Source organism: Capsicum annuum, chromosome 3 (assembly GCF_002878395.1).
Source record: "Capsicum annuum cultivar UCD-10X-F1 chromosome 3, UCD10Xv1.1, whole genome shotgun sequence".
Classification (NCBI taxonomy): Eukaryota; Viridiplantae; Streptophyta; class Magnoliopsida; order Solanales; family Solanaceae; genus Capsicum; species Capsicum annuum.
The window spans coordinates 6,348,835-6,360,084 of NC_061113.1; the positions used below are offsets into that span (position 1 = coordinate 6,348,835).

At 32.7% G+C, this 11,250-nt stretch overlaps 2 protein-coding genes across 2 annotated transcripts; both read right to left on the reverse strand.

The window, feature by feature from the left end:
* Nucleotides 1–2,236: 2,236 nt before the first annotated feature.
* On the reverse strand, nt 2,237–6,096 carry LOC107865587 (60S acidic ribosomal protein P0-like). Its single transcript, XM_047408962.1, has 5 exons — nt 5,742–6,096; nt 4,703–4,771; nt 4,503–4,601; nt 3,558–3,950; nt 2,237–2,517 (listed from the first exon to the last, which is right to left on the reverse strand). Exons 1-5 carry the CDS (start codon nt 5,997–5,999, stop codon nt 2,371–2,373), a joined length of 966 nt encoding a protein of 321 aa, XP_047264918.1. The 5' UTR covers nt 6,000–6,096; the 3' UTR covers nt 2,237–2,370.
* A 2,496-nt stretch (nt 6,097–8,592) lies between these two features.
* On the reverse strand, nt 8,593–10,643 carry LOC107864266 (chalcone synthase 1B). Its single transcript, XM_016710598.2, has 2 exons — nt 10,345–10,643; nt 8,593–9,781 (listed from the first exon to the last, which is right to left on the reverse strand). The coding sequence occupies exons 1-2, from the start codon at nt 10,520–10,522 to the stop codon at nt 8,790–8,792; spliced, it is 1,170 nt and encodes a 389-aa protein (XP_016566084.1). The 5' UTR covers nt 10,523–10,643; the 3' UTR covers nt 8,593–8,789.
* Nucleotides 10,644–11,250: the final 607 nt, after the last annotated feature.

Below are 11,250 nucleotides of genomic sequence, written 5' to 3' on the forward strand. Positions count from 1 at the left end.
CTCGACTTGCTTCATGAATAGTTATAATCTCAGCGTGATTCAATGAAGTGGCTACGATAGACTGCTTTTTTGATCTCCAAGATATGGCAGTACCCCCACATATGAGCACATAGCCTGTTTGAGATCGAGTTTTATGTGGGTCAGATAAGTATCCAACATCAGCATACCCAACAAGATCGGAACTGCAATCTTTAGAATAAAATAAGCCCATATTGGTAGTCCCTTTTAGATACCGAAATATGTGTTTGATCCCATTCCAATGTCTCCTAGTAGGAGCAGAACTATACCTTGCTAGCAAATTAACTAAAATATCAGGCTTTGTAGTATTTGCAAGATACATTAGTGCACCAATTGTACTAAGAAATGGTATTTCGGGACCAAGGAGTTCCTCATTCTTTTCTTGAGGTCGGAATGGATCCTTATTCCCATCAAGTGATCGAAAAACCATCGGAGTACTTAATGGATGTGCTCCATCCATATATAATCGTTTCAAAACCTTTTCTGTGTAGGCAGATTGATGGACAAAGATAACGTTTGTCAAATGCTCAATTTGCAAACCAAGACATAACTTTGTTTTTCCGAGATCTTTCATCTCAAATTCTTTCTTTAGGTAATCAATTGCCTTTTGAAGCTCTATTGACATTCTAATAAGGTTTATGTCATCGACATAGACAGCAAGTATAACAAACTCCGGAGTTGTTTTCTTTATAAAAACACATGGGCAAATTTCATCATTCGTATAACCTTCTTTAGATAAATATTCACTAAGACGGTTATACCGCATGCGTCCAGATTGCTTCAAACCATACAATGATCTTTGCAATCTAATGGAATACATTTCTCGAGGCTTTGAACTATATGCTTTCGGCATTTTGAATCCTTCGGGAATTTTCATGTATATCTCATTATCAAGTGATCCATATAGATAAGTTGTTACTACATCCATCAAATGCATTACAAGTCTCTCATGGACAGTGAAACTAATAAGATATCGCAATGTTATTACGTCCATAACTGGTGAATATGTCTCGTCATAATCGACACCAGACCTTTGTGAAAATCCTTGTGCAACAAGGCATGCCTTATACCTTTGTATTTCATGTTTCTCATTTCTTTTTCGCACAAAGACCCATTTATAGCCAAAGGCTTAACACCATTAGGTGTTTGAGCTATGGGTCCAAAAACTTCATGTTTGGAGAGCGAATTCAATTTCGATTGAATTGTTTCTTGCCATTTTGGCCAAACATTTCTTTGTCGATATTCTGTGACAGATCGAGGTTCAAGATCCTCGCTATCTTGCATGATTTTCGTTGCAACATTATATGTAAAGACATGATCCACTATTATTTCAGATCGATTCAAATTAGTTTCAACATCACTTGAATTTATGGATAGTTTCTCATTTTCTTGAGTCTCAGGCTCATTGATTCCTTCAGGGATATCAACATTGCTCAAATCTTAAACTTTCATATGCGGATCTTTCGTAGTGTCATCTTGACCATTTGTTTTTCTTTTTCTAGGATTTCTATCCTTAGAACATAATGGTCTGCCACGCTTCAAGCGTGCTTTAGATTCATTAGCTATGACACTAGTGGATGGTCCTTTAGGGACATCAATTCGAATTGGGACATTCTCTGCAGGAATATGTGATTTAGTGATCCTTTTCAAATCTGTAAATGCGTCCGGCATTTGACAAATCTTCCAACTGCTATTTTCAAGAAGATGGTGCTCAAGATTGGAATGCAAAGGTTGAAGGATGTTCTTATTAGGGGGAGTTAATACGCGCTGTACTCTTTTTCCCCTTACGAGGTTTTGTCCCACTGGATTTTTCTTGTAAGGTTTTTAATGAGGCAGCTTATATGCTTTTTCCCCTTACGAGGTTTTGTCCCACTGGATTTTTCTTGTAAGGTTTTTAATGAGGCAGCTTATATGCGTATTGTTAGACATTCAAGGGCAGCTTATATGCGTATTGTTAGACATTCAAGGGAGAATGTTATGATATATCAATTATAGTGAATGTCTATCAAAATCTATCAAGATTTATTTGATGTATTTGTCTTTTAGTGTGAAACTAGGGGTAAATTATCTCTATAAATAGAAGGGCTTCCTTCATTGTATATTATCCCTCAAGAGAAGAAATAACAATTACTCTCTCTATTCTCTCTACTCTTTTTCTTGTTCTTTATTGTTTTTATAACAGAATTATAATAATACAATTAGATAATCAAATAAGAACTAATGCAAAACCCAAATACTTGAGAATATACCTCATAAAAAATCTCAAAATATTTGTCAAGTCATTAAACTTAAACAACATTGTCATCATAACAAGTAATATCAAAACTTAGTTAATTAATTAAAAAAATCGAACTAATCGTCGAAAAGATTAAATAGGGCTTCTTCCTCGTCAGATTCAGATTCAGATTCGTCATCTTCCTCTTTACTCTCAACAACGCCTTGAAATGTTGCCCCAGACTCAGCAACCCCCGCGGTTCCAACTGCAAATTTGCTAGGGTCCTATAATAGTTTTTAACAAGAAAATTCAACATTAACAGATAGAACAATTGCTAAATGAAAAAAGTTCTAATGTTTAGATAAGTATCAAATACTAACATAACATGTAGTATAATATTACTCACAGCAAAATAATCTTAAGGATTAAGTAGTAATTTGGTGAAATGGCAACGGAATATCGTGCTTTCACATGTTAACATTTATGTAAAAGCACCTTAATTATGTAATTATACAAGATTTGGAAATTGTATACTAAAAGAAATATATTACATTACCATCTTTATCAACAAGAGTACACTAATAAAAAAGTGCTTAAGTGCCATACAAAAATCAGAATAAGACAGGTATATCTAAACGTTAATTACTGCTAATGTGGTTAAAAATAGTACTGCTTCCTTTGTCCTATTATCTAGGTTATAGGATTTTTAGGTTTTTTTCAAATTAAAGCTGAAACTATTTTGGAAAATGTCACCATAGTTAATAATTCAAAATATCTAAAAGACATCGAAAATACAGTCAATGAGACCTCCTTTATGTTATATTATCGTTTGTCCCTATATTTTTTGATTGCTATACTATAAACAAAGATCCTAAAATGTTATGTTATGTTATATTATGTGTTCTCTATAACAATATCATTTCACTATATCATTCAAATAATATCAAGACAAACGATATTGTTATGGAGAAAAAAAGGACAGTTAGGTGCACTAAAGTTTTCGCTATGCGCGGGGTTCAAGGAAGGGCAGCCCCACCACAAGGGTTATTGTACGCAACCTTACCTTGTATTTCTGCCAGGGGCTGTTTCCAAGGCTTAAACTCATGACCGCCTAGTTACGTGAAACAACATTAAAATATTGTTATAGAGAAAAAAAAAAGGTAGCCGGTGCACTAAAGCCCCCACTAAGCGCAGGGTCCGAGGGACGGCGCTGCCACAAAGGTGCATTTATGCAAGAGGCTGTTTTCAAAACTTAAACTCAGGACCTCCTGGTCAGACGACAGCAGCTTTACAATATCGTTATAGAGAGGAGTAAAAAATTTACCTTGAGATACTCTTTGACTTGTTCAGCCTGTGAATAAGTATACTCAGTCTCAACAGCAACACCCAACACATTCTTATACCCATTGACAAACATATGTGATGCAGCAGCAATTGTTGGATAAGAAATAGCCAATGACAAAGTAGTAACCATTGAAACTCCACTATAAAATTTCTCAACAAGATCATCTTCAGTTAAGTCCAAAACTTCTGGGCTAAATACTGATCCATTATCATAGACTGATACAGCTACAAGTCCATAAGAAAATGGCCTTATTCCAAGCTTGGACAATAATGCTGCTTCGGATGATCCAACTTTGTCACCTTTCTTAATTAATTCAACTGGTGTTACAATTTCAACTGTCCCTCTGTTGATCTTTGTGGGAATGTTTAGTACCTATGCATTGTCAAAAAAAAAAAAATGAAAAAAAATATTTATGATTTTATCAAGAGGTTAACTTGTATATAATGTAATTTGCGCTATCGAGCAATCTAATAGAGTGTTTCGCTAAACTTTTAAAATTTGTTTAGCGCGAAAAAATATTTTTATGGTTAGTCAACTCGGAAAAGTATTTTTGTTACTACTAGAGCAGTAATACGATCATGAAAATGAATGCAGAAGAAAACTACTTTTTCAGCTTTGGAAATTACTTAAAAATACGCGTTTGAAAATGCGATTTTAAATCATGATTTTAAATTAGTGTTTGACACATGCGATTTCAGATCATGATTTGAAATGATGAGATGAATCAAAATTTTCAAAAAACCACTATAAGGGATTTCATATCACTATTTCAACATTTTAAAATATAAAATTTGACTCCTAAGTTTATATTTTGTAAAAAAAATTCTATTTTAAATTAATACACATTAATGATAATATCGATGTATATGAGTAAAATCCTTCTTAAAAAATAGATAATGAGAAATTATGAGATGATTAAAAAACCTGGAAGAAGGAAGTTTGAGAAGGATCGAGGCCAGTACTGCCTGGAGGAACAATCACATCAACTGGAGCAACTAATCCAACACGTGCAGGAGCTCCCACCTACATAATAATTATAAGGTGAATTTTTGGATATTAGTCACCGTACAATTTATATGTATCGATTATATTTTAATTGTAGATTGATTATATCTGAAATATACCTTGTACTTTGCAACTTCCTCCTTTATCTCCTTCAAATCACCCTTGGTAAAGATCAGACCAACATTCCCCTAATATTTAACAGACCAATATAGTTCGCAACATATAAGTATATCATATTTTACTAATAAAGCAAGGGGAACCAAGAGAAGGCAGTCTTTCTAAAAAGAAAAAAAAAAAAAAATCAAAAGTAGAGAACATTCATATATCTATTAAAAATAAGAAAAGAATAAAAATCTGTTAAGTATGGTCATAATTTTTAACAATTGCAAAAGATACATAAATACTGAAGTATCACCTAAAAATATGTTGAGCAAAATAAATTTACGGAGATTTGAGAAAATTCTACAACAATTAGAGAATAATTAACCCGTATGTGAATAATTTTTTATCTAAAAGAATAAATCCAATGGAATAGAAAACATATAATCTCCTACTAATAGAAAGCATATAATCAAATGGAATGGAAAGCATATAATTTTCTACTAAGTAATATTTTTTTTCCTCATGATTTAGTTATTTTCATAGACTACAAGTTGTATTTCACAAATGGAACATACAACAACAACAAAGCGGAATAGCCTAACAGAAAACTATCCTCATACAGAATTTGAGATCAAGTCAAGTTATTCTAATAAAATAAAACGAACAATAAAAGTAAAGAAAGGTGAATATTATATAAATCTCTACTACACTTATTTCATGGAATACAACTAGTGCTATTCCAAATAGAATATACAACAACAATAATAAGAGAGCAAAAAAAATAGAAGAAAGATGAATATAATAGATATCAACTCTACTATACTTCATTCATGGAATACAACTAGTGTTATCCCAAATATAATACACAACACCTACAACAACAAGAAGGCGAAATAGCCGAACAGACACCTATTCATATTGGTGATTTGACAACACGTCGAGTTATTTCAACATAACACCTATCATTATAGGTGATTTGATATCACGTCAAGTTATTCCAACATAAAAAGACACCAAAAAGTAGAAGAAAGACGAATATTACAAATATCGACTTACTACAAGAAGAGGGATAAGACTAAGGAACCCTTCGTTTCCGGTTTTCTCAGCATGTATCCTAACGGACCTTTTCATCATAGTATTTTTTCCCATAAGAACAACAGATTCACCTCGTAAACCTTTACGAATATTTTGCATTTGTGTCGAACCAACATTATCCGCATTCACGATCAAAATTTGGTTGTACAAATCAAGGTATTTGCACAATTTTTTATCATATGCAACTTTTTTTTCGGTTTTTGTTTGTTTAATTGCCATTGTTGCTGACGTACAACTGTTTAGAGAAAATTATGAAGAAAGAAAACCCTAATAAAGTGGTGTAAAAATAAACCCTAGAACTAATGTGAGATTTATATAAAAAATTTAATTTTGGTAGAGGTGGGAATACGTAACCGTCCTTTAAGAATTTTTATTTCTATTTTATTTATTTTTGGGAGGAATGTCAAGAAGTTGTAGCAGTTACAAATTAGGATTCTCAGAATCCAAGTAACACAAAATTCTTTTTAGTCGTATTCTTTTTCTTGGACCCAATTAAAATATAATACTTTGTGTATTAAATTGTCTAAAACTAGAATAGTAGATTTGATCCATTATTGCTAATTTCTATTTTTGATCAATATTAGTATATTTGTGGTAAATTATGATTTTGGTTCAACATTGCTAATTTTGGTTTTTGGTTAATTGTATTATTTTTGGTAAATTTTGATTTTCTTTTGTTATTGCTAAATTTCTGTTTTTGGTTAATGGATGTATTTATTTTGGTAAATTTGATTTTGGCCCATAGTTGACTTGTAATTTTTAAATAAATATTGAGATTGAAATGTTATTTGACTTGCTTTATATTTGAAGATATTTTAAAAAAATATATATATTCTTATGAGATATTTTGATGCATCCTAATTCATGTAAAGACTGTGCTTGCACAGCTCGAAATTGAAGAGGAAAAATATTATTATTAAAATTTGTCCTTAACTGTGGTATTATTGTATATGACGATAAGAATAAAGTCAAATTAAGAAATCAAAGATATGTTCTATTTACAAAATCATTCGATATAAAAAATTATAATAATCATCTAATTCCTCTTCCAAATAAAACTTCAGTAAATCTTGAAGACTTAAATTAGAGTAAAAGGAAACGTAATATTAGAAATTATATAGCAATAAACTTCTCTTTCCTTGTCTTTTACACAAAATATATTGGAAAGAAAATTGATAGGCAAGCAAATTTTTTTGATTTATGTATTATAATTCGTTATATTCAAATTTTCAGAAAATTAAAACTCGTTTGAATTAAAATATATATATATATATATATATATGCTTAGTTTGAACAATAAGTGTTCTCGAGAAGTAGCAGAATCGTTTTGATCAGTTTCACGATTGTGAGAAAACGAAATAAAAGTGCTAATTATACAAATTTGTATATAATATAAAGGAAGGTCATAGACAAGGTAACGTGGTACCTCTCTATCATCTCCATTCATAAAGGGTAGCCCGGTGTACTAAAGCTACTGCTATACGCGGTGTTCGGGAAAAGGCCCCACTACAAGGGTGTATCGTACGCAGTCTTACCTTACATTCCTGCCAGAGGCTGTTTCCAAAGCTTGAACCCATGACCTCCTGATCACATGGCAGCAACTTTACCAGTTACTCCAAAGCCTTCTACTCCAAAACTTCCCTTGACCTCCATTCATATTTATCTTTTTTTTCTCATTTTTATGATATTTTTCTCATGAACTATGATATGAAAATAATAAACAAATGTAGTAAATAAATGAAAAGGATGAAGGTCAATATCGTGTGGACAACAGTTACCTATTGTGCAGATGATCTCCAATGCTTTATCAATATAATTATTGTCAGTAAGCTAATTTAAACCCAACAACTCAATGGAAATATGTAAATTTGTGTGCTAACTCTATTTATACATAACTCTCATTTTCTTAATCTTCATAACTCCAACAATTTAATTTGTAAGTTTATGACATCTTAGGATATTCCTCTACTTTGTCTATATATTCATGTTTTCTTTCATAAAAATTCTCATTTAAGGTAATTGTTTCACTTCGCCATCACCATAGCATACATAAGCTTGAGAAAAAAAATAAAGAAAATGTTAATCATCATATCATAGTGAGTAGTGAATGATGTTGTCAATAAAGAATGTTCGATTAAAATAGCTAGTGAAATTTTTTCAACTTATGCTTTCGAAATTTTCTTTTCCTTCGTGGTAGCAACCGATATATGATGTGGAGAAAGATGAAGGGGAATTCAAGACTTTTTCTTGAAGACACTAATTGAAGGTGAATGTAAGACTTAAATTCTTGAAGTCTTTTGGCAATGCATTGACATGTTTATGTCGTAAGAGAATATTGAAACGTTGCACCAAACTTCCTTTGGGTTTATATAGACAGTAGTGCATTTTTTTATATGGCAACAAGAGATGACAAAAAGAAGAAGATAATTTTAGAAATTTTACGGAAAATCAAGAGGACAGATAATTTTTAAATTTTGTGTTTTGTCATTTTTTTATTTTTGCTATTTCATTTCCATTCCATTTATTTTATATGTTTTTTTATTGGAGAGATTGAAAATAAAGTCTACCTTACACAAAATGCTAACAGCAACAAGGTACAGGAAGAAGAAAAAATTGAACGACATTTTAGATGAGCATCCTCCGAATTTTTACATTGTTGTTAATGTATTTTTCATTATTTTTCTTATTTAAGTTCACATATAAAATGAAACAAGTCATTTTATAATTAATATGGAATATTTTTCACAAATTTTTAGTTTAGATGATTTTATATAGGATGTTAAGAATTTGTAGAATATGAAAGATTCATATATGATGTATAATTATCAACATTTTATTAAAATAATAATGCTAATTTTCAACTAGATAGCATTCTAGTGAAAAACATCAAGAGAAGAAAGAGAAAAAAAAAAATTCAAATCCTTTATTACATACATAATATATTTATTTGCAAAGCTAAGGGCAAGGAAATAAACAGTTTAATACTTTTAACAGCCCAGCCCAGCCCACTTAAATAGCAACACTATGGAGGACAACGGTTTCAACTGTAAGGCCAGGCCCAAATCCAAAAAGGACACCCCATTCAAGCCCTTCACCACTAGTTCCTAAGCCTTCTTTTGTAGAGGCCTTTCTCATTTCATCCAAAATAAACAACACACAAGCACTTGACATATTGCCATAGTTACTCAATACTTCCCTTGTAGCCTTGAGTTTCTCCGGCTTTAGGCCCAACTTTAATTCAACTTGGTCTAAAATCGCAGGCCCTCCTGGGTGAGCTATCCAGAATAATGAGTTCCAGTCAGATATCCCCAGAGGTTGGAATGCTTCGACAAGACTCTTCTCGATATTTTTTGAGATTAGCCCAGGAACGTCCTTGAGTAAGTGGAATGTAAGCCCAACCTCACGGAGGTGACCATCGATAGCGCCCTCGCTGTCGGGGAGAAGAGTTTGGGCTGCTGAGACGAGCTGGAATAAAGGCCTTTCAACCCCTGGAATTGGGTCAGAGCCCATAATGATCGCAGCCGCCCCATCACCAAAAAGGGCTTGGCCTACCAAGCTATCCAAGTGAGACTCACTTGGCCCACGAAATGTGACTGCAGTGATCTCAGAACAAACAACAAGAACTCTAGCGCCCTTGTTATTCTCAGCCAAGTCCTTGGCTAGTCGGAGTACTGTCCCCCCTGCAAAGCAACCTTGTTGGTACATCATGAGTCGCTTGACTGATGGGCGAAGCCCAAGGAGCTTAGCGAGTTGGTAGTCGCACCCGGGCATGTCTACACCACTAGTTGTACAAAAGACCAAATGGGTAATCTTGGATTTGGGCTGGCCCCATTCTTTAATAGCCTTTTGAGCTGCCTCTTTGCCAAGTTTAGGCACTTCAACAACCACTATGTCTTGTCTAGCATCAAGAGAAGGTGCCATATATGCACACATGTTAGGATTCTCTTTCAAGATTTCCTCAGTTAAGTGCATGTACCTCGTCTTAATCATTGATTTTTCACCTGCAAATATACAAGAAAAAATAGTTAAGAAATTAAACATAAAAAAGATATGAAATTCCAACCAAATGGACAATTAATCTTTTTAAAAATAGTAATCGTTAAGAAAAATTAACATGTACTGTATTCGACTTATAAAGGAAAGTAACATAGGATATAGTCAATATCTCAAAAAGCATCTCACATGTAATGCAATTTAAGGAATTAACCTACTGATTTATACATAATTATTATAAGATGAAAAAGAAAGCAAATTAATCTTTCTTAATTATTATTAATTAGTTGATCATTATGTAAAGTGAACACCTATGATTACCAAAATTCAATTGGATTAGAGTGTCAACCATTAAACTATAAGTATTCCAACATGCATTACTATTCATAAACCACCAAACTTTTGTAATGAATTCGTGTATAAGTTCTTCGAATTTTTGAAATAAAATTTATGCGTTCGAAAACAATGTAAAAGTTACTATTCATAATCCACAAAGAGTAATAGCGCGCATAAATTAAAATGCGACAGAACACGTTAAAATAGCAAGGCAAGGTAAGGGATTTTTACTTACACATGCGCTTAAATTTCTCCTTGAGCTCAGTTTTGTGTTCACTATTAGTGATACGAAAATAATAATCAGGGTAAGTGCTCTGATCAACACAGTTGGAAGGCGTAGCTGTCCCAATTGCCATGACCGTGGCCGGACCCTCGGCGCGTTGCGCCTTACGATACTCCTCCACGGTGACCATTTTCGCCGGAAAAAATGGTGGTTATGCTAGGTTTTTTTTTATAGGTCTCTAGTAGTGTAGTAGTGGTACGTGAATAGTGATAAATGTCTATTTTTAATTTTTTTTTGCATGGGGTTTGAATAAAGTTTAGTGATGTATTTATATGTGAAGTCCAAAAGGTGAATGGTAGATAGAGATCACGTGCGTCAACAGCTAATGGCACGTGACATACTTCACAAATTACTATTGGACTGCTACCAACTTCTCAAGATCAACGGTCATAGATTTTAGTTCAATTATTTTGAAACAAAATGAATGGTGTTGATTAAATCTTACATAATATTTTTGTTACTTTATAACGTCAGTTAGGACAAGTTAGGCCATTGGACAAGAGTTTGACACGTAACATTCTATGACAACAATATATTCGGTATAATCTCACAACGTGGAGTCTAAGAGAGTAGAGCGTATGGAGATCTTACCCTCACCTCAGAGGTAATTAAGAGATTATTTTCGATATATTCTCGGTTCAAGAGAAAAATAGTCTAAAGCAAAATTTTAGATGTGGAAGCAGGACTTTCGCTAAGAGGATTCAAAATATATACAATATGTAAGGAAATAAACATAAAGAACTACGAGGAATCAACATCTAATATATATGTACGTAAGAAATAATCTAACATTATGTATATGGTTTTATTTTATCCAAGCCAAGATCTTTTTAAAACAACATCTTTATCTCCCGAGGT

Bases quoted from the DNA above. Each gene is read 5' to 3' on its own strand.
- LOC107865587 (XM_047408962.1), bottom strand. From the start codon at position 5,999: ATGGCAATTAAACAAACAAAAACCGAAAAAAAAGTTGCATATGATAAA. The intron at 4,772-5,741 runs GTAAGTCGATAT...GTTAAATATTAG, and splicing joins GTCTTATCCCTCTTCTTGTA to GGGAATGTTGGTCTGATCTT. The intron at 2,518-3,557 runs GTAAATTTTTTA...AAACTATTATAG, and splicing joins AAGTCAAAGAGTATCTCAAG to GACCCTAGCAAATTTGCAGT.
- LOC107864266 (XM_016710598.2), bottom strand. From the start codon at position 10,522: ATGGTCACCGTGGAGGAGTATCGTAAGGCGCAACGCGCCGAGGGTCCG. The intron at 9,782-10,344 runs GTAAGTAAAAAT...GTATATTTGCAG, and splicing joins GGAGAAATTTAAGCGCATGT to GTGAAAAATCAATGATTAAG.